Raw genomic sequence first — 27,420 nt, forward strand, 5'->3', positions numbered from 1 at the left:
GATATTTGGACAAAACTTGATCTTTTTTGAAATCCCATAGAATCTTCATTATCTAAGGTGTTATCACTGACTTTGAGGACAAATAATTCCAGGCTTTCATTTTGCCCTAGAAGGATGTTTTTCACAAGGATTTTTCTTCATTGACCATTGGAGATTTTTAATCAGGAACAGTACCAAGGTCTTACCTAGTTCCTCTGCTCCTTATCCCTTAACAGTTAGTTGATACTGCCTATACAAATGTTAAAACTCTTCACAAAAAAGTATGTAGCATCTAGAATTTTAATCACCACAAGTAACAGTGTATGGACTGTTCCACGGAGAAAGAAACAAGAGACTCAATGTTTTCGTCAGGTATTATTAGTGAATACTGCAATAGGATACTCCTCTTGAGCAGCCTCTTCCCACAGATATAAACCAGACAGCAGATGTTATCATTCAAATTTTATATATATGATATTATTGCATCAGTATGGAGTCACTTTATGCTTAAAGGTAGCAATTTATCTGGCAGTAGTATCAGCAAATATTTAAGTGATGACAACAGCCAAATTACCTAGCTTATCTGATCAGTTCTTCTCCCTGCTGCCTTCCTCAAAACTGCAAGCTCCCCAAAACTTCAAATTCCCCTCATAACATTAAGGAATCAACTTCAAAATAAACTGGGATACTTAAAAAGCAGAAGTGATCTATGAATCATTTTGGTCAGTCAATAAAACCTAGAAAAAGTCACATGATATTCTACTCATCTATTACACATTAACTTGAAAAAAGTTGATATAACAAGATTGTCAGTTCAGCTGAAGAAATTTTAAATTTAATATTCAAAATTTTATGCTCTGAGGTATTATGTTAGACTAAAACACTATAAAGTAGAACAATAGGCTGATCACTGCAGCCAATGATTAAAAAGGACTACAGAAGATTCTTACCCATTTTGTGCAAGGTCAATCAGTACTAAGTCCTTTTCTAGGAGAACAACTACAGCATATGGTTCCTGAAAGTCTGAAAACAACAACAAAAAGTTACCTATTGGTAAATGGAGCTCAGGCATGTATGCCTCAAGAATGGAATCAGTCCTTGCACTCTGGCAGTTGAGATTAGAAAGCCACTCAGATGGGCTACAGTTTTTGAAGATATTTTATAGACGCAGACTCCTGAATACTCCAAGTTAAGTTGGGAAAAATCATGTTCTTTTATTCAAAATTCTCAACAGCTCAAATAGCAGAAAAAGGAACATGCAGAGTAACTTGTATAAGCAGGTTATACGAGAGACAGAGCCAATTTCTGAATCATAACATCCTCCCACCCCTAAACTGCTTTTCCTCATACTCAGTAGGGTTTAAGTTTTAATTGCTTACAAAATGGCTCAAAAGAGAGCTGACTTGACAGTAAAATAAGAAACCTGAAAAAGTTTCCAAATCTTATATTGCCCTCTTTCAGCCAGACCTCAAATTCCAAGCTAAGCAGTTTTATATACTCTGATGCAAGTTGACAGCCAAAACCATTGGAATCATCAGTAACATAATACTACCTGAACTATGATAAGAAATCCCCTGCTGCAGAGGGGAGAGTATAGGTTATTGATGAAATCCATGTAAATATTGGAATGAATAAAGCCACTAAAAGTTAAAAATAATACAGAAATGCTCCTCATGGTTTAGCATTGACTGGAAAGGCCTTATGTGCTCAAATATACATAGATGAACACATCTGCTCCAGTAACTACAGCTTAAAGTTGTAATGCTTTTTGTCTGCACATGCTTTTGGGATTAAAAAGAAAAAACATGCTATGAGTAATTGGCTTTTTTTCTAGAAGCAAAATAGGCTTATTATAAACTATTCTATTATGGTTTTGGCAAGTGAACCACACTTCATACAATAGGGATAACAGATGTTGCCGCTGCAGTCTGATCCCCAGAGATAAAACAGAAAGACAATAGTAAAGAATATTCTGATGGGATAAAAATCCAGAGATGATAAGACAAGGTACCGAGAAAAATCTTTACAGAGCCTACCATTAGGATATGGTGTTTCACACAGGGTTAGAAAGTCAACAATAGAATAATCCATTTCTAGCACAGCAGTACTTTTCCCATGCATGACTGTTAAACAGGGTCTTCTTCCTACAGTGTCATATGACAAGCCTCCTGAGAGAATGATGAAAGGCTCCCTGGAATAAAGCAGAGGCATTTAGGATCAAGTCAGGATAAAAGAGACTGGGCAGGTTTTTCAACCTTTTGATAAAGTTCAATGAGATATCATTAAGCAGAGAGGGAGTAAAAAAATGTAAACCAGCTCTCCATGAAATATACAGCTTGGGTATGTATTTCAAATCTTATTCTAACTCTTGTTTAAGTCAGACATCTCCTCCAAACTTTTTGTTTATTTAACCAATCTTTGTAACTGCTTGGCAAGATGGGATTTTTTAAAAAAAATTTGTACAACTTTAGAGTTGTTTCTTTTCTATGGAACTGCAGATTCAGATTCGCCAACAGTTCCATTTATCCATAACATAAAACAGTCCAGCAGAATCCAGAAGAAATAGTCCCATTTACTTGCTGTACCGTAATATGACTGCCTTGGAGATGCAATCAATTGTTTGATAAGCTTCACAGACATAAAACCTTTTAAGTATCATCACACATTTACTCCAGACGTTTTATTAATTCCCCCCCCTACCACCATGCACAAAAGTCAAGAAACTACTTTGTCATACACTGCTCCCAGTGCAAAATCAAATAGCTGAGTAGAGCAAAGCAAAGATATTTCTTCTAGTCGTGAGAAGAGATTAGAGGCTTCCCTTGAATTTGTTTTAAAAAGCCTTTGCAGAAACATACTTATAAATACATCCATATATTTCCAATATGCACATCATGTACAGTTTACCATTTCATTTATTGAAAAACAACATGAAGTAAATGCATGCATTTTACTAGGTATTTTCTTATTTCCTGATTGTCAAGAGTCACTCATTTTAATACTGCTTATGTTTGAAATAGGATATAATCCTTTTTAAAGAGTAGACTGACTGTAAGTATACAGCTCAAAAAACAAATGTTACTCATTACTGACTATTGCCTGAAATTTCACATTATATTTCTGAAGGAAAAATAGGCACTTGACATATCTATCAGTTGCCTCTGATCTACTTTTATGCTCATTTTCAGTGGAAATCTGAACCTTCGTTTGCATCTTCCTCTGACGAAGCTAGTATATCAGTATCTGGAGAAAGTTTCTATGGAAAAAAACCCCACCCTGATATATTGTAAAAAGAGAGGCTGAAGAAACCTTTTTTTTATCCTTTCCTTTAATACCATCTTTTCCACACTGTCTAAATGGCTTTCACTAGTTGGCACTTGAAACACAAATGTGGGACTAGATATACCTTAATTCTTGAAAACTGCATATTAAGGGTTTGGTTTCTGCACATCCTGCAATTCCTGAGTTTAAGACTTGGCTGAAATGTACTCCATGTTTGTAGCATTGAAGACAAAGCAGACTGAGATAAGCTTCCAGCTTCTACAATTATTTCACAACCTGCTTGATCTTCCAGGAAGACCTGTGACTGAAGATTTGATAGGCTCAAAGAGTACGGCTGGCTGAGGAAGAGACCTCAAAGAAATGGCTACAAATCAAGCCATGGCTCCATCAAATTCAATATCCTGCATCCCACAGCAGCCCAGAGTATTTCTAGGAAAGGATTAAGTTTTCTCCGAGTCTTCATTTAATCTTAGCTCTTCGTATTGAAACTTCACACAATCTCTTATGGTCAGGTTCATGAAGTAATCTCAAGAAAGTTACACACTCAAATTTAGTCTGACATTTTTCAGGATGTCAGTGAAGAGAAAAATACTGGTGTGGTTTCATTGCATAGGAATGATTTATTGCAGTATTTTTTTGTCCACAGAAATCATCAGGTTTTTTTAAACAATAACGCTGCCAGGACAATTTGCAGTAATTACCAGATTTGCAGATTCACTGAGATCAACTGACAAAAACAAAGTAACACATTTCAGTTTTTAATTTTCATATGTCACAGTGACAATTGTATGTCGGTTTCTCCTGGTTTTATTTCTCAAGGTAATCAAACTGCTTTGGGCAGGCTTGCTGGAGGCTGTATCCTTTAGAAGCGAGGAATGGAAGAGCTAAAAATAGAGCACACTGATCTGTCACACAGATTTTCCACAAATGAATCAAAGATTAAAACTGACTTGAGTCTGACAGAAAGACCACTACAAGTTTGTGTATGAATTTTTCATATTTTCATGAAACCATGGATTTACCATGAATGAGGCTGTGCATTTTCTAATTGAAGTGTTATCCTTCCACTGTGATACATATTAAAAGGTTAGTGGACATCAACGTTATTAGAAATAAGTAATTTAAAAGATTTATACTTTACATAATAGATGAGACTGATTCAACTTTGGGAATTACATTTTACCTACCTGAAACAATGGAAGACATTTAAAAAAAAGCAGGGTTCAGATCTTAGAGAATTGCTATGTAGCATTTTTAGCAGCTGCTCATACAGAGATTCTTTGAAACAGTTCTGCTTCAGCAGGTTTGCAAGTAAGCCCCTTACATGAATTTCCTCATCAGTTAAATATGCAAAATCTCTTGGACAATACTATGGGAAATTCACTATAAAAGGGGGCAAAGGGTCATTGAAAAAATATTCAGAAAACACAGGATTAGGTCTTGCAACATATGAAAACGTAATACAATTGAGAGTTGAGTAGCTCACAACCCAGGAGGATGTTTCTGGTCAATTTTAGAAGTAAACTGTCAAATGTGAGCCAGCTTCTGGCAATCCAGATGTGTGAGAGAATGGTATATACAGAAATCAGGTCATTGGTACCATCTGGCTTATTTTTCAAACCATGAGTAAATCTGTTGAGAAGTTAATATAAAGATGGAAAAGACGTCAAGAAGTAGTTTACCTTAATTCTGGAAGTCTTGAAGTCGTAGTGAAGATAAAACTACAAATTCATTTTGAGAAGTGTGGTTTTAAACCAACAAGCTCACGCAGGAAAATAGTACTATTCAAACTAAATGAACAGATCAAAAACTTTTACTTAGTGGGAGACACCATCACTAATGTAACCTCTGGGTCCCAACTACACACAACCATCTTGCTAAGAGGCACTGCTCAGTCAGTCAATGACATCTGCATCAAAAAAACCCTTCTGGATTATGTTTTACATGGAGACTTTTGAGCTCTAATTTCTATTAGACAAGAGCGATTTTACCATAATCTTAATATCAACCAGAGTAAACACTCTAAGATACTGAACCTGCAGGGGTGGAAAGTGGCGTCAGGACGGACTGAATCTGGAGGGGGAGGGAGTGGCATTAGGAAGCTCAAGAGCTTTTCTGGATTCACTTTAGGCGGAAAAAGTATGCATAACAGGCAACATGGGAACTATTTCAGAAAGATCAAAAACTAAGCTACCTTTGAAATGCAGTGCTTCACAAAAAGATAGAGTATTTTAGATGAAAAATGGCTGCAGTACAATGACATTATGCTCTGGGATTGCAAAATCATGCCAGTTTGCACAAGGAATATACCAAGAATGTACCTTTTTCACCCCTTATTAATTAATAGTAACCTTTCCATATATATTCTCCCAGAAATAAAGCTAGAGACATACCCTCGTTGTAGGGTAAATTACTTGGGCTCTGGATACTTCACTTTTTGCACTATTTGCGGTAGACTTAAAAACCAAACCAACAAACAACAGAAACCCCCACAAAGTTAGAAAAATAAATAGGTAGCCCATAAAACTCAGAAAAGGCCTCATGTCCTCCTGTTGTCCTGACCCCAGTTTTACAATATGGAAAACATAATGCAGAAAAAAAAAGTGAGAAGGAATTAATAAGAGCTTTAACAGTAAAAATAATAGTGTCTGTAGCCCTTAATATAGGTTGCCATCAGTTATGTTCCTTCCTTTTGGGTGGTTCTGAACCCCTTTTCTCCAAAAACAGATTATTAGAATTAGAAGCAGTGAAAAAAACAGTTAAGATCATATGAATGAAATGTTTTCCACTGGAGGAGATACTGAAACAAACCTAGATTTTTGTGCACGCTACATAGATAACGGAGAAACAAAAAAAAGATGATAGAGAGATGTTCAAAATAAAGTATGGTAATAGTGAACATTTTTTCGTAATAAAGACTTAAAATATAACTTAAATATGCATTAAATAGTATCTCTCCAATATCAGCTTTTTTGCTTTGTTTTATTTTCCTCTGGGTTTTTTAAAATCTGTTTTTGAAGAACCGCTATAGTGAACCGCTATAGAAAAAAGTTTATTTATTTCTTACATTGCTTCAGTAACCTGAAAAATTTTGTCCTGTCCAGAAATTACTCTCTGTGCTATAGAAATTAAACCATGAATGAGAAATGACAGCACTTTAGATAAAAGTTAAAATCTTATCTTGCTCTTACTTAGCCAATTCCAAATGGTAAATAGAAAATCTAACAACATTTTAGGTATTGAAAGGTAGTTCTGTCTTGCCTTGAAATTCTTTTAAGATTACAAATGAAACTGCAAATTGAAGTGTAAACTGAAGTACCCATGGCAGTAAATGAATGGAGATTTCCAGTGCACTGCTTCACCACCACAGTGCAGACTGGTGGGGCTTTATTTGTTGTGGAGTTTTTTCACCTCTCTTAATTTCAAGATTCAGGAAGAGTTATCAATAATTGTAGATTTAATGGTGCACTGAAGATAGAAAACATTAGAGAGAGCAGTAAATTGAAATGTATCAAAATACTCAGTTTGGATACACAGCAGAAAATGAGAGGTGCAACAGAAAAAACATAAAAAGCCCAACAACTAGGAAAAAATAGCCTTCTCAAACCCCCAAGAATTCTTAGAAATTACACTAAAAGAAGCTCCTCTTTAAACTGTGTGAAAAATCAACTAGTTTTCACATTGTAATACTATAATGTCACAGAACAAGCTCCAAACTAATCTTCTCCTTCAGAATTGAAGGCTTTTGATTGCAGAAATTGTAACTTGCTGAAGCTGAGATTTTTTTATCTCTCTTTAGATCAGCTTTTGATATTTCAGTAATCCTTTCAGAGAAAGGATTATGCAGACAGATGTACACTTCTGCAAGTAAAACATGGCTTTTCAGATGATGATAGCTTTTTATAAAACTGGGAACTAGCCACAGTTTTAAGTTTCTACTTACCTCACTTTTAGCAAAAAAATAAAAATACCTAAAACCAGTGATATTATATCAACACATACTATATTTCATCATTTAAGTAACCATCTTCTACAGATTTGAATGCCTGGAAAGCAAATGAAAATGGTACACAAACCCCCTCAAATAAAAAAGAAAACAAACAAAACAAAAAATTAAAAAAGAAAAAAAAAAATCAGCTTTTGCAAATAGCTGAACAGATTTCCATGACTATTTTATCTTTATATTGCACTTTTTACTCAAACACTTTAAATCACTTTAGAACCTCAAATAAAAGAAATTCCACACAGTTCATGAAATCCATCAGTCCTAATTGCAGTCTTGGTAACAAAACATGATACTCTAGATACTGTAATTCCATCTGAGCCTCTTGTTGCAATTACTGCTTTGTTACAGTCTCAATGTGCATAATTAGGCACATTTCACTGCATAAATGACTGAGCTCTACTAGAAAAACTTCTGTTAATAACATTTTAGGGGGGAGGAACGTATTCAAAATTTAGAATATTCGATTTGGGCTACTATTTGTCAAAGTTCAATTTATCACGTCTGTGTTTTGGTGTCTTCTATGCTTTATCAGCCTTTTTTTTCTTTAGAACTCTCAAAAAATTGAGCAAAAATGCACACAACTTTTAGTAGCATGAAAGAAGCATGTAGATAATGCATTAGCAGCATCTTTGGTTTGTATACAGTAATTCATTCATACAAGTTTTTGTAGTTTATTCATCAACCTCTGATTTATCAAAACTAAAACAAAGCTGTACCACCACAAGATGCCTCCCAACAACTGGGAAACAAAGTCTATTCCCAGAGTGTTGCACTATTACATAAGTTCATGTTGCATCCAAAACAAGTCTTACCCAGCTCTAGTTGTTTTATATTCCACCTTAAGGATAGGTTTGCAGGGTTCTGGCTTCTTTCCATCCTTCAGCTGCTTTCCTAAAGTAAATGATTTTCCTGTGTTAATCTTGCAGTTCCATAACATTATGGCAAGTAATGAAATTCACTGTGCGCACCTTGAGAAGTACAACATTCACGCAAACATATATTCAACAACTTTGACAGTTATAGAGTATGCCTTGGAATAATATAATTAAAAATTTGTTAAAGCTCTCAACACACCAGCTTAGAATGTTTAGGAAAAAAACAACTCTAAACCCAACTGCTGTAGAATATTTGTTTTCAAACATATAATCCTCCCCTAAAGTGCTGTTTTAAGCAGCACTAGGAGATTTAAAATTTATGTTGTGTCTACCCTTTTGCAATTAAAATTGGTCAGCTTACAAATAAAGTGAGGTTTATCCTGACTATTATCCTTCAGGGCTAAGACTTCAATTGAGCATGAAAAGCCCGCTCTCCCTCAACTCTTCAATTATCCTCACTGATACATCCTCACTTAAGGACCTAAAGTAAGTTGCTAAGACATGACATAGAGACATGAACACCACGTAAGCCTGGCATTTGTGCAGAACTTATTCGAAGAGCAGCAGCATATTTCACAGAAGAACAACATGTAATGTTAATTTCCTAGATTAACATTAATGCAAGACCTCTCAGAAGTGGGAGCATCTTATCAGATGCTTGTCTTCCTCTGTTACAAACCTTTCTGAGAATTTATGTGGTAACCTACACATTTATACATAAACAAGTGCTTGCTTATATGCATTTTAAACAATACATGGGATTTTAATGTCAAGAGAAAAGCCCTACAAAATATGCATTAATTAACTTTGAGATCAGTGCCATTGTGTGAAAGGCAAGCTTAAAGTTTAGAGATTTAGAGAAAGCTGCGCTAATTTGGCTTCTTACTTCATAAAGATTTTTCTTTTTCAAGTGAAATCTAAGAGAAACTGGTATGACAAAGTTTTTTACTGCACTGAAAGTGCACTTTTAATACTTGTTTTTTTTTTGCAAACCACATTTCTATTAAAAACAAGTTCTCTATGTTTTAAGAGCTGTCAAGTGCAGTGAGTATCCATTTTCATCTTACCATGTGGAGTGATTGTCTGGAATGGTTTGGTAGGAGATTTTACATTCCATATGGTCAAGGTACCATCTGAGTGACTACAAATGAATTGTTTTCCTTCATGATGCCAAGCCACGGAGTGGATAGCCTATGCAAGAAAAAGCAGAACAGCTCAAGTCATGTATCTTCTTATCATTTTATTCTTATACCTTCCTCAGTGACATTAAACAGCAGAAGCCAATTAGAGAAGTTACTAATTCAATAATACCTATCTTATTATGTCTGAATTTACCCATGGCAAGTTTTCTGTATATAAGTAGTACTTCCAGATACACTTTATCCATCAAAAATACTTCACTGTAATGACATGTTTAGGGGGAAGGGGGGGAATCCATCCTCTTCAGCATAGTATTGATGTGTTTTTCCATGAAAGGTAGCATGAAGAGAATAACTGCAAGCACTTATTTAAGCTTTTCTAACCAAAACTTTTCACTATTGGGAAAAAACATACTGTCCATACAAAAAACCATGGGATGAGATTATTAAGTTCAAGTATTGCATATTGTTTTGAGATGTCTATGTGGATGTGCACAAGAGGCAAGCATTGGCTCAAAACTTCCATAAAACAAGAATTGAAGTAATAAGCCTTTTTTGAAATGATGATGATGAAAGGAAAGTATTGGACTGGATGCTCTAATATTGCAATGGCAGCTTTGAAGTTCAGGAAAGCGTAGGAATCTACTAGTAAATCTTTCCATAAATACAAAATCATCTCTATACTCTCAAAATTAGGAATGGAACGATTACACCATGCAACATGAAATCTGCAGAAAACAGCTAAATAAATAAAATCTAGTTGCTGCCTTAAGGCAAGAGGAAAGTAAATGATGCAAAGAATAAAAATAAGGCAAAAATATGAACTAGCAGGAAAAGATTGGTGCCATTTCTGTTTCCAGCATCAGCATCTCTATTAGTACTTGGAGACATTACAAAATCATTAGGTGATATTCAAGGGCATTTCAGTTATAGCATGAAAATATCAGTAAACAATGAAACCTCAAAGTATTTCTCTACTACCCAGAACATGCAAAAGGAACTATTAACTGCAAGAAACATGGAACTTCGGTATTACTGAAAAGGTAGATTTTGTTATAAAGACATTACTCTGGGTAAACTAGAAAAGCAGGTGCTGTATAAGTGAAAGCTAATGGGCTCCACAATATCATCTTTTGAGTGGATACCCTCAGCAGTGATTCTGTCTGTAAGCAGGGCTTACACTCACTCCAGCTCTTCAGGGACCTAGGGATTTCCTCTGTGAGGAAACCTGGTGGTGTGAGCAGTAGAGAATTGTAACCAGCACTGAAAGCTTAAGCAGTAATCACTGGGTGAAGAGCACATCTCAAGACAGATCCAAGCAAGCTTTGCTCAAACTGACTATACACAGATCAGGTTTTCACATTTCATGAAGTTATACAAAGAGACAAGACAAGTTCCAGCAAACTGATTGAAAGAATCCAGAGCTTAAACAACAGACGAAAATGGCTATACTACATCAGCCTAGAGTGTCTGATAATAATTTCTCCAATTTAAATTAATAGAAGACTGGATATACGTAAACTACGGATTAATTTTGGCATTTATGCCAAAATTAATCCGTAGTTTACGTATATCCAGTCTTCTATTAATTTCAATTTAATATTGTTCCCCAGGTATTATGGAATCACTACAGAATTTGTTAGATTCTGTGTACCAATATCACATCATCACATGTAGCCCAGAAACCTACATGCCTCACGTGATGTCTCCTAGTGTCCAAGTGAAATAGTCTTGCTCATTCTGTCAAATAAATTTCTATTTAGTAACAAATGATATTGTAAAAGAAATTTTGCATAAATACTGAAAATTTGTTTTTATATACCAACATTATACCAAATAAAGCAAGGAATCAACAAGTTTGAGAGTGCAGACTCTACTAGTAAAGAGAAAGATGCATTTTAATAAGCTCTTGTCACTAAGAAAATAAATGTCTACAGCATGCTTAGCAATACAATATAATCAGTACATTTTACATAATCTCCCATAAGAAGTCTAACCCTGACAACAGTAGGCAGCCAATAATGTAAATAGAACAGTTTGATCCACATTTATGTAGCAATAGACCTTAAGAACCAGTAAGAAAGCAAGTTTTATAGAAGGAAGGAAGAATAAATATGAGAAATGATCACTTCCTTTTCTTAAAAAAAAAGTCAAGAGGAGGGAAATGCAACAACCTATTACTGTTGAAACAGCACTAACCCTTAAAAAGATCTGAGCACAAAGGAAAAGGATGACTGCTCTCACTTTCTGGAGGGAACATGGAGGGATGAAAAAAAAACTCTGAAAGAGAACAATGAGCCTTTTGGCTTTGTGGTATTTACTGTCTAGTTTTAGCCTCTCTAGAGTGTCTTGTTATATTTAGTAGTGCAGCTAAGTATTTCTTAAAATGTAACTAAAATACATGATTTATGTTTTTTTAAATAATCCAGCAAACCTGTGAGCTGGGTATGGTAAACTTTTATCCTTTGCTATCACACTATTCAGAAATTCTTGTGAGCTTAAAAAATAAAACCAACTCTGTAAGTAGCTCCAGCACTATCTCGAGGTACACAACAAGCTGACCTAATGACAAGACAATTATAATGGAGAAAGTACAATAACCTTAAGTAGTACTGGTTAGCTGATAGAACTAGTTGTTTACTAGAAACAGTCTCAGTCACCAAAAAAACCCTGATATCTGAAAAATCATCTCAGTGCACAACAGCAGAAAATGTTGACATTTTTTCCAGGGTTAATATTAGTGCTGGAATTTGAAGGACAGCATAAAAGAGAAAAATCAAGCAGAATCCACTAAGACTACAAATCTGTGCAAATCTTGTAAGACACTAAAGAGCCCCTAGGAGTAATACATTTTTATTCCAATATTTTACACAAAACTTACTGATGCAGAATAAACCCCTCAGTTTTAATCTTAATTCTCACCATGATTAAAACTTCCTGTTTTCTTTTTGGTACCATAATACAGCAGAATGCTTATATCAGCTGGTGCAGATTTAACTGTCTCTCAAATATTTGCTGGTCATATGGGACCAGAAAGTAACCCCTTATAACAAAATCATACCCAAGTATCACAGAGGACTGTTGCTATATTTAAGGCACAGGGCATTTGTATCCTTAAGTAGAGTCGTCTGCACAGGTAAACCAAGTCCTGACCTCACTACCATTCTGAGTCCTTCCATCTACAAACACAAACCAAATACAGGGAAACTTCACAGGAACTTACACAGAGAGAACAAATAAGAAAGCAACCAACTTTGTCTAGATAAATTTTTATATTCAATTAATTACAACTAAAGGTTTCTTATTGGATGTATTCCTACTACCCCCTTCACTTTAATTCAAATTTAAGGTACCTGGTCTGGATTCTAAGGAAGTTTGTTTCAAAACTTTGAGATAGTTATGTATTTTCTGAGGGGGTGGGGAATTGAATCTTACTTTTTTGAATAACAGCACAATAGTTCTGTTCTGGCACATATGCCAAAACTTTATCAGATACTGTAGAAACTATCCCTGAGTTTCATGTGGAGACAGGCTGTACACAAACGCAAAATCAATTCACCATCTGTTCCAGGAAGATTATCCCATGTGGAAAAATTACTGCTGTGCTGCCTGCAAAAAAGGTGAATATATCTTATTTTAAGAAGGAAACATTCTTGCAGCAACTGCAGCAGTTAACTGAGGGAGACTTACATAGGACTGTAAAATGTAATCACAAATAAAAAAAGTCCGAGGAACAAAATTAAAAGCATTTATATGCAAGTCTCCTACAGAAATATCTTAAGTAGATCACTAGATTTTCGAGATACTAATGCATATTTAAAAATATTGTATGAAATTTTATTTTACTGCTGCTGTAAGTTGTCAATATCCCTAGAAATCACTATTAGTTCTTGGTTCCTTTAAGAGGTACGAAAATTAATAATTTAAATGCAGCCTTACAATTTAAGAGACAAGTTCACCAATAAAGACTCAAGTTTTGATGGTATTTTTCCACCAAGAGAATTTAGCTCTTTCAATTTATTAAATACTGATACAAAAAATCCCATTCTTTTAAATTCCTACAGGCTCATTTTAGCCCTACAGCTGATTACATGCATAAGATACTCGGAACAGTTTGAGACCACTCTTCTCATCTGTCATGGTTTAACCCCAGCCAGCAGCCAGGCACCACACAGCTGCTCACTCACCAGCAGGATGTGGGGGAGAATCAGAAAAAAATGTATAGCTCATGGGTTGAGTTAAGAACAGTTTAATAACCGAATAAAAAGAACTACTCAGCTCAACTAAAACATCAGTGTGTTATCAAAGTTATTCATAGTGAATCTAAACACACAGCACTGTGCCAGCTACTAGAAAGAAAATTAAACCTATTCCAGCCAACACCAGAACGGTACACGAAGAATTTCACATAATGAAAATACAAAAGTTATTAATTTAAGCACTCCACCCTGTTTTCAAGAGAATTTTTCTAATCCAGTTTTCTAACACCAAATTTAGACCACTGCAAATATGGAATGCACCAGAGACATTGATAAGTCCTTTCACAATTCTTTGGATTTCTCAAAGATCCTTTACTCTCTTGTGACATTAATTGAGCTTGAAATATACTGTGCATGACTGGCAAAGTCCATGATTAGTTATTCTGCAAACCAGATTGGTTATTTACCACATCCTATCCAGATTTCACAGTCTTATTATGACAGTCCCTTAGTTTCCATGGACATGGGCAGCATTTCACTTAAACGTGAATGGATGATGACACCGACTCCTTTTCTACAGGTTCACCAAAATATAAAAAGAAAGTATTTTAAAACTTGCAAGTACCTATGCTAACTCTCTTGTCAACAACCTAAGGAAGGGGAAAGAATGCTGCAAAAGAAAGAAAACAAACAACAAAAAAAAGTAGCTACTGAGACTTAAATGACAATACATCATGAAAATTGTTTCAACGAAATGAAATATGCTGACACACTTTGGTTTCTGCGAGTCACATACCAGGGTTGTGTCTCTTTCCCCTGTCCTCCTAATTCCACAAGCTACTTTGACATGTTTTTAATGCTCTAAAATAATCTCCTACAGTCAACCATGTACCAGAACACTGAGTCTAAAAATAGTGATCTATAATGCATTATAGAAAAGCTTACTTGACATCAGAACAAACAAAATATTACTTGAAGAAGAGACTTGATTATAAAACAAGCTTTAGTTTTCAGAAGTTACGGTTGAGGGATTTGGGGGTTTTTTTAGGAAAAAACTAATAGTTGAGAAATTTGTTTTATTTCTTTCATGAACATATGAGTTGGGAAATGACTGCAATATAAACTGTATTTCACATAACAAATGCACAGCTTACTTTCCTTAAATCCCCTGTGTCTGCATATAAAAGGCTTAAGAATGGTGAAAAAGGAATTTAGTCTTACTTTTTCATTGAGCCTGCCTAAGACAAAAATGACATTTTGAGTAAAGGATTTTAAAGAAATATTCTAAACAAAAGTTAATTCACAGCTGCAGTTTCACTATGTACAAATAATTTCCTCCAAATTCTCTGAAAAAGAATGTTACATTTGTGCATTATTCTAACTAATTCTAAATATTCAAAATATTACTGTTATAATAAAAAATATACACTACTTGAAGTTCAGGATTTAATTCATAATATAGAAAGATCAAGTACAAATTAGAACTAAATTATCTGAATTTTCCTGTAACTAGGATGTTACGGAGGGAAGAACATGCCAGCAATCAGCAGTAACCCCAATCATGACCTAGAGTTGCACCCCCAGCCATGGCTAATGTTGCATACCTGCTCCTGTCCTTGGAATGAGTGTCCTAGTGCTGCAGCTATTAGACGAGGATGCTGGGAAGGCACACATGTTCAGACAGGAAGAAAGTGTGGACAGTGTTCCATTAACCTGGCTTTCAGGCAACAAATGAGACTGCCCTACCACAACATGGGAATTTGCTTCAAGAAAGCCTCCTAAAGGTCAGGCCGTTTGAAATGAAACCAAGCAGGAAGCTACAAAACCATATAATTGGATTCAACTTCTTCCCTCAGGAAATACAGGTACCTTTCTACAAACCTCTGGACACACCAGGATTTTAACCCTCATTATGATCTTCCTCTGCTAAGGAACAAAGGATGACATTTGGATCCCTGCACATATCCCAAGTTTTGAGTTAAGAAAGTTGCATCAAATGATGGTGATAGATTGCACAGACCTTCAAGTTACGTGCTTTAAGAAGAACATCAGCTGCAAAGTGATGAGAGAGGAGGAAACCAATCCAATGGCAAAGTTTCTAGTAAACATTCTTTATGGTATCAGTGTCCTGGCCACCCTGCTCATGATGCCTGAGGAAGCCTAGCCACCCCCTAAGATGGCAAGTGTGACAAGATTGGACTAAGTAGCTCTCTTTTTACTGGTTGTCAACTCCACACTCAGAAGAGCTCTCATCAAGAACAAGCAGAGAACCAGTGGTATAAATCCTGAGGCTTAAAATCCTGCTCCTGCTACCGGGCAGAATGCCGCATGCATTACCCTCCGTGAGGGAAGAGGTGAAGCATGCTGTGACATTGGATGCTTCCTGTCCCTTAAAGGTAGGTTGGCACACATGTTCATGATGGAATACAGCCCTTACACTCAGTGCATAAAAAGCTCTCTGACCATGCCAGGAAACCAGGAAGTCAACAAGAAACTAGCTAGAAAGATTCTGTGCACAGAAATATCCAAATTTATGCAGTCAGCAGGAAACAAAATGGCAAAGAACTTTATTTGCTCTGCATCACACTAACCAGAGAGAGGAGATCTCCTGAGATAAGGCACTGTTCCACTGTTCCTCTCTGAGTCTTCTGTGTGCACACCCTCGTGAGCAAGGAAACCACATTACCAGATCATAATTTTTTTCTCTTTCCTTCCTAACCATTCCCAAGTTATGATAAGCACATTTCTTTGCCAAGGGTCTGACCTGAGGTATTTCATTACCTCTTCTGCAATCAAAAAACCCAAACTGAATGCCTAGATGCATTCACTTCTAAATCCTAAAAAAAATCAAAGATATAACATCTGAACTATTCACTGATCTCTGTAGCCTCTCAAGTCAGAATTGGTTCCAAAAAGTATTGAGACAGATATTTAGTCAATTTTTAAATAAATGGACCACAAAAAAAAAACCAAAAAAAACCAACCAAACAACAACAAAAAAAAAAAACTAAAACAGAATAAGCAGCACGGTGTCTGCCTTAGCTGAGTTTCTAGAAACTGCAATAAAATTTTAATAAAGAACAGAGTTAACTGACATATGGATGAGTATAACATACCAGAGAGAAGTAGTCAACAAACCTCCAAGAATGGTACCAGGCACGTGGCTCACGGAAATGCCACTTAAGCTGTCTACACAATTTTCAAAGTCCTTCAACAGCGTATCTCAAAGGAAGCTAAAACTAAACAGACTAAATACTTTTGAACAAATAAATAACTGGTTAATGAAGTAACACAATGTGGAATAAAGACAGGATGGCACCAATTGATTAGTTCATGGATGAAGCTAAGGCAGAAACCCTCAGGGATCCATACTGCTGAGTTTGCCCATAAGCAACTTGGAAAACTAGAACAACAACATTAAGATGGTAGAGTCTACTGACAGTACCAAACTACATTCGAAGTAAAAATCATGATTTCAGTGAAAAACTGCAGAAAGACTTAAATTTTTACTATCCAACTATGTCAATGTAAAATGATGCCTAAATGTCAGGACTTTGACCTGACAAGTAACACCTGAAGAATGAGTCTCTAGTTTTATAGTGGGTTGCTCCAAGGAAGCATCTGCTTTATGCTTGGAGCATCAAAAGGCTAATCCAATATCAAGATCAAAGGAAAAAGAAAACAAGTCCAAAGATAATTATTGCACATGATAAATCCAGTGTGCCCACATCTTCATACATACTATGCTTCTGTGCTTCTGTTTGATAAAACAAAGATAAAATAGAATGGTTAAAAAAGTTAAGAACACGACGAGTAAGAGGTATAGGAAGAAAAACATGAGGAAGACACAAGTAAATTTATGAAAAAAAATTACAAAGGGAATTAATTAGGTTCATGCAATGAAAATGGAAGTGAGAAAAATTGTTCTTTGGATAACATACTTTGGGAGTTATATGGATATTTCTGATGATCTAAGGCTTAGACTACTTCAAAAACTCCCCCACCAAGCAAACTCTTGATTGGTAGTATACACACAAGTGCAAGTACTGAGGCAGAATTGCCACCAAAAAAACAACCATGCCCCCCTCCCCCCCCAAAAAAAACCCCTAAAGCTGGTACCAAACAACGACAAAGTCATTTTACAATCAACAAAATGTAATCAAGACCAATTTTATATTATTTTAAATGAAATACATCAACTTGCATATTATGCCAAATGATTTTTCTTAAATCTCAGTCTTTCAAAAAGTCTTTTCTCTCGAGAATCAAGTTTTAAAGAAATGAATGCCACTTAATGCTATTGTATTTTTAAACCTCCCCCAGTCTTATTCCAAAGAATTGATCTTGATCTTATTCTACAGAGAAAAGGTGTTTACAGAAATGTGGTAGTGAGACTATGTATTTAGTGGTTTCTTCCCCTGCCCTTTCCTCTCGCAGTTCTCAGAAGATGTGAGAGATTCCAAATTACAGAAATTGCTAAACCATCTTGTTTCAATGTAAGCCCTTAACAAAGATCTAAAAGCTTAGTAAAGAAATCCAATCCATGCCACCATTCATTACTTCACAAACTTAAACTCAGTGAAGTTATTTGATCTGAAGTTTACTATCCAAGCCCTACTGCTCTTTTAGAGACGATTTCCAGTACTTGCAATTTCTAAGAGACCTACTTATTGATCCACTGGTCACAGAAGCAGGAGATTAAAAAATAATAATCACTATTAGAGTAGTGAATTATATCCTCAGAGTAAGCAATGCAGATGAAAAATATTACCTCATCATGTGTATATCTGTAATCTGCCTTCTTTGACTTCAGGTCCCATAATACCACCGTTCCAGATTCAAAGCCAATCAGAAGCTGCATTAATAAGAAGATGCATTAATTCTTTATAAGGAAAAGCAAAATGGTATCATTTGCAACGCCTGAAGTTCTTGTCCCAAAAGATATGCAGCATAATACTATAGGTAGTAACTGCAAGTAGTTATAAAAACCAAAAATTAAAGAGGTGAAGGCCTCAGTGTTAGAAAAGTTTACTTTGTACTTATTCTCCTTATGTTCCAGAAAATATAATGGACATTCATGCAAAATCAGAAAAAAATGAAAGCATCCTTCTGAAGATTCCTTGGAAATTGTTTGAGTTCCAGAAAGACCAACATTAAACCTTGCTATGTATATTCCATCCTGAGTGAAAATGAGGGATGTTGAAAAAGAAAACTTTATTGGGCATTATCCTCACTGGAATTAATTCTTCTTAAATTTGCTGGAAGAATAGAATATCCCACCTGAAGTTCTCAGTAAGAGCTCATCGTCTATAAAGAAATTACGTACTATGAGCTTTCTCCAGATGTTAATCACAATTGAGATAACTGGCTGAAGGAACACCAGAAACATTATTTGTTTATAGGAGGAAAGCTAGATAAATTAAACTAGGTAATTTCCCAAATCATCTTTTTGCAAGAAGCAAGATGAAACCTTTTCTGCAGGGAATGAAGACTCAAATTGCTCTTAGTACTTGGTCTAACACACTGTTGAGTATCCAAGTGTTTTGCTCTCCTATCTTAAGTGCTACTTCTCGTAATGGAAAAAAACCAAACCCCAAGGCCAACATAAGGCAGTAGTAACAATCTATTGCCACACCTAGAGGTTTTGCCTGGACAGTCTTTCCAGCATGTCCAGTTGTTTCCAGTACAAAAACAACAGATCTCCTACAAGCTTACAAAAAAAATATTTAATCTCTTTCAGTGCTATACAGCACTAAAATACCATAAATATTAGATATGTTTGATCTAGTAGAAGTGAATATTCAATTTTTCCCATTAACATTATGTATATTATTATTTTAAATTATCTTGCCTATCATATGCCATATATTATACTTTTTCTATGTTTACTTAAAACCTTAGAAAAACCACTATGATTAGAAAGCTAAAAGCATGAACAAATTTTAAAAGTGAGTACAGAGGGAGTTTTTGCAACTGCACAGGGGTTTTTTTCAGCAATGTTTTTCTTATGAGAAATAAGAAAATGTAAGGTCGGATTTCAAAACAATGATTAATAGCCTGATCAATAAAACCAGTAATTTTTAAACTTTATTGACAATAATTAGATGTGGGGTGGAATACATCAAAATAAATTGATCATTTGTGTTTTATGAAAATCAACAACTTCATATTCTAGAGTCCATAAGCCTGCAATGTGATTCAAACCTAATTCTACAGAGAAACACACTAGCTATGCACTTACTGCAATGAGCTTCACACTAATGAAAAAACCTCTACTCATTAAATTTTCTGCTGGACTGAAACCTCAGGTGTTCAGGATACAAGCTGATAACTAGCTAAAACTTTCAAACCACTGCTAAGACAACAGGATCATTCCCTCTACAATTTAATCTACTACTGACATGAAAAGCACAAAGTAGACAAAAAATATTTCTCTTGCATATGCAGAACACTAGCAAGGAAAGTAAGCAAAATGGTATGTCACAGGACAAAGACTCTTGTCTTGCAAGGGCTTCAAGAACACCTACTGTAAAACCTTCTGTCAAGATGAACAGATGTATTATGATTGTTAATACTATCTCATAAGAATGAAAAGGCAAGTCTAATACACAGATCTTTCTCACATATTTTGGTTCACTTTTCTGAAATATCTTGTTGTTATGTAGGCTAGTTTCATTAGCACACAGCACCTAGTGATTGCAATAAATTGCCTAAAATGTGAATATGAGTTAGATGTCAAATTCCACAAAACCCCTGTCTCAGATTAGTTAATCTAAAGACAAAGTACATGGTATTCTATAAAAATATGCTGTTTCACAACTTTAAAATGTTTATTTGTATAACATCCAAGAGCATGATAAAGAGCATGATAATTAATTTCCATCACACTTTCAGCACTCTAGTTATGACTGGCGTTTTTTTTGTAACATCTTAATTTTTATCACCGTAAGTAAAAGTCTTTGCTTTTATTTCCAGAAGTTTTGCAGCTAAGGATTTTCATCTGTGTTTTCAAATGTTTCCGATTACAAGATGAATTATTCCAGTAATGTGCCCTACAGTCATGTCTGTACCTTGCCTTGTATTACTTTCAGGGCCTAAAACCTTTGTTGCCCTCATATACTTAATCCTTCCTTAAACAGGAGTGGTATCTAAACTTTTAAAAAGCCTTGCTTTGAAAATAATGTATTGAAGAGTCTTTAAACATATCCTACCTTTCCTTCATCCATTGGATTGTCACTAATGTGGACAACAGGTCCTGGGTGAGATTTGGATGACCTAAAAAAGAAATACTTCAATTAAAAAAAAAATGTTTCCCTGCCCTAAACGGCATCACAAAATGATTGGAAGTAATACAGATTCTGCAGATACAGACTCCATGCAAGCAAGTTGCGACATTTCAAAATGGAGTTACTTTTATCTTCAAGCCCATAAATGCTGCGTCTATGTAGACACTTAAGTTTCTGTCTTAAGGAACGACTTATTTACTGCCTATCAACAAAAAAAAAATTACCGTTAGCTTTAAAAATTTTATCTTAACACCTGTTGTTACAAAATTGACACTGTTGGATAAAATGTTGACTTTTACACTGGAAAACAGGCTTTGCCATTATTAATAAACTGCTCAAGACAGCCATTGTTGCAATAACACAGAATTAACATTTTATGTTGACTTCTTGATATTGAAGAAGATGGAAGAATCTTCTGTTAAAGAGCTGTGTTTGCTGCAGCACCCTTTGGCAAGTGATGGACTCCGTGTATTTTTGAAAGTAGACGTACTGGGAACAAAACACCAGCACAGGAAGAGAAGCACACAACTACATCTTTTCCCTTGCAAACCATTATATTTGTACATCCAATTTTAACATTAAAAAAAGGAGAAGAAATTACAATAGCTATAAAATGTATTTTGCTCTTGGAATAGACTTACTTAAATTTGCATTTCAGAAAGTCATTTTCAATTTAGAATACATCAGCCCTCTTAAAAAATACCTATCTTTACACTTTGGTCTTTAATCCCAAACTGTAGAAGTGACATGTCTGTCCAAGTACCGGCCACACCATATTTTAATGTATATTATTTTTTCTTCTATTTTTTCCCCACACACAGTGACTTTTACATCTATTTCTATATTGTCTATTTTGTCTATTTCCATGTCTATCCCAAGAACTATGACAAAATACTGCTAATAGGCAGAAACATATTAACATCAGCACTTCACGTTCATGAAAATAAAAAGTATTTACATCACCATGTACTTTGACAGTGTATGCAGTGCAGTAAGATAAATATGGAGGCCACTCTAGACAACGATATTCCTGCAACTGATGTTAACAACATCTGGGACACTCCTGTTCCCTCCCCTCCCAAGACAACACTTGGTTAAACTCACAGTTCAATGGCTTTATTCCACATGATGACATAGCCTGAGAGAGTAAATGATTCCACATTGACAATGTGAATGTTTCCTCTTTCCGTGCCCACATATAGCCATTTGCTTTGGAAAGGCAGATGACAAAATGTTATCCTGAAAGAGAAAGCCACCAAAAAGAAATTAAAGAAATGTCTTTTTGATATCCTGCACTGCAAGGTCTATGCTGCCAAAAGGTAGAAATAAGGCAATAGTTAAACAAGAAGATATATGACAAGTTTGAGGTAAAGTAGAAAAGCCAGTACATGACCAAAGTAAGATATGAAAACATAATGTAGAACCTCAGCCTAAACAAAAAAATAGAAAGCAAGGTATTCTAAAACTCATAAATCATCCAATAAAAAAAAAGTTACAGTCACCTTTAAAAATTACCATATTGAATGTATTTGATCAAGATTCCTGTCACATCAAACTTAAAATACAATACTCCTATAGTCTATAAATCTCCCTTTGGAATCTATCTACCTTCCAGTTTAAAAAACAAAGGATTCTAGAAGTTACCATATGCAGATAAAGCTGGTTTCAAGTAAGGAAACAAAGACAAAAGATAAAACTCAAGAAGAGTAAGTTTACATGTAATCCAAATTAACCCCTAAAGAGCAAACCTTAGAACAATCCTAAAGAATTATAAAAGTCATTTTAAAAGTAGTTTAAATTTCAGGCTGTTACTTTACTTCTGTCATGTTTTAATATTCTGCCTTACAGTTTTTTCTTCTGCTAGAAGACTCAACAGCTAACACCTGTATGTACCAGCAGAGGACTCCTCTTTGATGGTAGCTCCAGCACAAATAGTAGCGTTTGAAAACCTGATTATTTCTGCCCCCCTTGGGTCCTGATTATTGTTGACTATTTCTTCAAGATAAGGAAATAACGTCTGTGCAAACTGACAGAATGCTAACTCAAAATTGGAGTCTAGAAACTTTCTGGAAACTCTACACCATCTTAATCTGACAGGGTCTAACATTGAAAGAAATTGCCAAATTACTTAGCTATCAAAATTGGGGTTTCAGAAATGCTTCAGCGATAAGGTAAAACAATTGTACAACAAGAATTTGTTCTGTCAGCTCTAATCCTTAGCTTTACAAATTTTTTTGTTCTTGTTTTCTCCCAGTTGGGTTGCTTATTGCCAAATCCATGCATCACTTCACAAGCCTGTTAAGTATTTATGCAAAGAACAGCTTTAGATCCTTTGCATTAGATGCTCTATATGCACACCAATTTGAGCTGAAAGGAAAGGCTAACAGCAGCCAAGAGAGAAATTGCTGTGGCTGAAGAGATGTTAATTTGCACTGCTGGTTTCAAAAGTTGAGGCCTCTGTGGTGATACTACCTGGATTCAGAAGTGTACTATTTTGGGTTTTTTTCACTTATTTCTTCCTAATTAGGAAATGCACTTTGCTCAAGCAAATATTTCATCTATCTTCTTTCCAACTCAATTTCTTGTCCTTGAATATTTATGCCAAAAGGCTGAACTAACTTTTTTCATTGATGTTTGACAGGAGAAAAATACTACACACATGACTTAAAATGCTCTTCCAACTCACTGAACTTACAGAGGTTGTAACACATTTAACTCTAAGCACACTAATCTGCAAACACCACAGGTTGAAGACTTGTGTTTTCCCAACATCCCTGAAAAAAAATATTTTAATGGAAGCTAAATCACATACATTGGTACACATTCCTCCTAGGCAGGCAGTTACTGTGTATAAAGATACAGCATAAACATAAACCTTCAGCACTCTGCAACTCCACAGCAGCTTTTTGTGCCAGCACTCCACATGCCAAAAGCAGCTGGCAACCAGATCAGTTGGATCCAAAATCATGGCCTAGCAGCCAGAAAAAATAATCAGTAGCAGGGCTGTAGGCTTGTCTTGATTAGCAAGTTAATATTGTTAATTACAATTGTCCAACACGTTTGTTATGAAAACCAATCTATTTCACATTATTTAAAGTGGGCAAAAATAAAAGTTGGGACTTCAGCTTTGACTACTTTAGCACAAGGGTGACACTTAAAGAAATGCCCAGCTCCTCAATATTCTTGATACTCTTCTTGAATATGCAGGTATATTCAATTTACTGTCTCTTTTGTGCAACTGAGATTAATTTTGTCAAGAGTTAGCAAACAGTGAAGTGATTCCATGACAATAGTAAAAGAACAGAACAAGTAGCTTCACAAAATATTTACAAACTCTTGAAGGCAGGAGGTTGAAAAGACTTCAAACTTGCAAAGTATAGGCACATAATAGAGTTCTTAACCTTATTCTTTGAAGTATTTTACCATTCTTCTACAATGTCTTGTATGATTGTTCTATACACTAAAAAATATTCTAGATCTTTTATTTCACAGAACTAGTTAAATCCAAAAGGAATGGCATGCTGATCCTGCTGTAAGAACCAGCATTTCTCCCTGAATGTAGTAAATGTTACTCCATTTGCAAATAAAAAATATGTTTACTATTTTTTTGTTTTCTTAATAGAAAAACTACATCTTCCAATTTTCAGAAACTCAACTATATTTTGACTGGATGACTCATTTCACATAACTGTATTTATTTTAACAATTTACAGAATAATATTTCCAACATTAAAGTTCATGCACTTCATGAGCAGCTTCTCTCCTCCCCCATTAAGGCTTCACCTTAAACTATGTATATTTTAAACAACTTTAGAAGTGTTACAGCCCTCTTAAAAACTAAAAATCAGTGAAGCTATGACCATCCAAATGGCCAGTTGCCTTGTTTGCTCTGCTAAGAATTGGACTGATGATTGAAGGGATTCAAACTCCTTTTGGAGGATGGAAACAAAGGGTTAGAGTCTTGGTAGAGATGCAATACTTGCTTATTTGACACTTGGCCACAGAGAGCTTTGGTTTTTTTTTTCTGAAAAATGCAGATTTTTCTTTCAGAAACCTATCTTTATGCCACAAGATTAGAATATACTTCATCCATAACGCATTTTAGGATCAACAGAAGCAGAATTGGCCATATAATGCTCTAGCCATTCCTAACACTCGAGCACTCTTCCCCCTCTCTCCCTACCCACAAATGGATGGATGGATATATATATATATAAAAAAGTGGAAAATATAATCAATTGTTGGGAACACATCAAAAAGACTACAAATGAAAAAATTTTGTACTAGTATTTCTTGCACATAAACCCCAACTGCCTGAAAACAATGTAGCAGTCAAAAGCAGACTACCATACTTTTCTCCTGTAGCAAGCCATTCTGCCCAAAAATATTAAAAAAGAATCTATGATTTAAAGTAGTCCCGTTTTTTGAGTCTAAAGAGACAGCCTGGGATTGTCTGAGCCAGCAGTCACAGAAAGCAGGCTTTTGCAGGCAGTTCTTTCATGGCACAACAGATTCCTCATGTTGTCTCCAAGGCAATTTCAGCTCCCTCACTAAGTGTAGTACATTCTGTGAAACAGACCAAACTTTTAGCATAAACCAGTACTGGGCACAGCATGTCATTTCAAATATTTCACTTTCCCATATCTTCACAAAGAGAAAGATCCCTTAATAGAAAAAAAAAAAAAAAAGCTTTAAGGAGATTTATTTTTTCAATGTGAAATCTACAGTATAAACTAACATCATCACTAAAATGAGGTACTGTTACACAACCCCAAAGCAGTTAGGGTAGATTTAAATTCTCCTGCATCTGTAATTTACTGTAAGCACAAAATCTTCCCCTTCATCGCATACATATTTGCAAAGTTACTCCTTTCCCACCCCCAAAAAAAAAAAAAAAAAAACCAAAACCCCAGATTTTTCTTTCTTGCAAAATGAATTTGTAAGAGTTGAACCAATAGTTCAAGAAAAAAAAATTATATACAGAAAAGCAAGTGACACACCCGCAAGGGAAAACAATGATAAAATAGTTACTGTTCTTACACTAACTAAAATATAATTTAGGATATTGCTTACGGGAGAGTCTTAGCAATGACAAGTGAATCTTCAATAAGTGGTTTGTAAACCTGCTGAAAAGATTCCCTTTCTTAACTGCAGAGCATGTATCTTTTCTTATAATCTATCAAAGCTATCAAAAAAAATCTTAATTGCTGCTGTTTCAACACATATATCAAAACAATTAATATAGCAAGTGATAATACTCCCTACAGGAATTTAGTTACAGTAATATTTAAGAAGACAACTTATTAAATTAATACGTAAGTAAAAGAATTAGTTTTTTAAGAGAAAATATTAAGGAAAACTGGCAGGCTGTTAACTTGACTGTATTATTATGACAGCAGAAATCCTTCCAAATTAATCTTTACCTTTTCCTAGTCTACTGCATTATGAAGCATTATATATTCTTCAGAATTTTTCACTGCTTTAACAAAGCACAATGACGAATGCTTTGAAGCATGACAAACACTGATAACAGGTTTTATTGTTAAATCACTAAAATATTTCTCGTACTTCAGGCTATCATTATAGGTCTGCAGTTACTGTAAGTACACTAACTGCTCAGATCATTATTGCATCAAAAAAATAAAAGCAAAAGATTAAGCTATCAAAGCTGCATTCTGCACACCTTTATCCTCAACCTTTCACATATGAGATAGCATCATGTAAAATTCAGAAGCTGAGAAGTTTAATTCTGATGTTAGTGTAGACTCCACACCCATGCACTCTTGTCAAAGTCTTCTACAGGCTTAAAAAGTCAAAAGCCAGTGTCAAAATGACATACTGATGGAAACAAGCAGTGGCTTGGATACTGCCTGACTGCTGCAAAAGGGTCTTTTTCCACATCTGATAACTTCAATAAGCTTAAAACATCTACATGTACAAAAAAGGCCTCAAAGACCAGAAGCCATATGCAGAGGAAGAAATCCTCTTCAATGCATCCCAAAAATGTCCCACCAAAAGAACATGTGGGTAAATGCAGTACATCACAGGAACAGAACCAGGTACTTCAATTCCATTTATATCCCATAACAGCACTCCAAATGGTGCTTCCCCAAATATATTGACTTGAATGGCTGCCTCTTAAGGCAGCTGAGAAGCACCGACGTTCAGTATCTGAGTAGTGGTAGCCACCAGTGGTGTCACAACGGAGTAAGCATGTGTCAGAGCAAGATATTCAAGTACCTTGGGATGACACAAAAAGTAACCAGACCATTGGCATGTCAGACACCCCCAGAGGAGTTCACAAATACATTGTGCGGGGTATTTCACCAGTGCTAAGAAAGTTTCAGATTTCCTGGGTGTTTTGTGTAAATTCTTTCAATACTGAAAAATTCTCTTGGTTTTCAAATCAGTTGCCTCAAAAGGTACATGGGAAGCCACAAACTCTAACTGAAGGAAAAAAAAAAAAAGGCCGTATCAGAGACGTAGCTCTCCCACAGGAGACAGAAAAATTATTCCTATCACTGAGGGAGAAGTCTGTCATCTAGGCAGAACTTAAAGACCAGAGGTCAAATTCTGCCCAAGAAAGTGGCAGTTGGCCATTCTATGCCTCATATCACTGTGAAAGTCAGTGTGAAAGAACCAGCTAACAGAGCA

At 35.3% G+C, this 27,420-nt stretch overlaps 1 protein-coding gene across 7 annotated transcripts in view; it reads right to left on the reverse strand.

The window, feature by feature from the left end:
• STXBP5 (syntaxin binding protein 5) overlaps positions 1-27,420 on the reverse strand; it is a 106,574-nt gene that overhangs the window by 43,608 nt on the left and 35,546 nt on the right. For all 7 annotated transcript variants that reach the window (XM_082301011.1, XM_082301009.1, XM_082301007.1 and 4 more), the window contains exons 5-11: positions 21,871-22,005; positions 20,692-20,755; positions 18,252-18,335; positions 9,210-9,333; positions 8,080-8,158; positions 2,016-2,170; positions 930-1,002 (exon numbers count right to left, since the gene is read on the reverse strand). In XM_082301011.1, the coding sequence (XP_082157137.1) occupies positions 930-1,002; positions 2,016-2,170; positions 8,080-8,158; positions 9,210-9,333; positions 18,252-18,335; positions 20,692-20,755; positions 21,871-22,005 (714 nt within the window). The remainder of the gene's footprint in view (positions 1-929; positions 1,003-2,015; positions 2,171-8,079; positions 8,159-9,209; positions 9,334-18,251; positions 18,336-20,691; positions 20,756-21,870; positions 22,006-27,420) is intronic.

Source organism: Coloeus monedula (genome assembly GCF_965178545.1).
Source record: "Coloeus monedula genome assembly, chromosome: 2".
Lineage (NCBI taxonomy): Eukaryota > Metazoa > Chordata > Aves > Passeriformes > Corvidae > Coloeus > Coloeus monedula.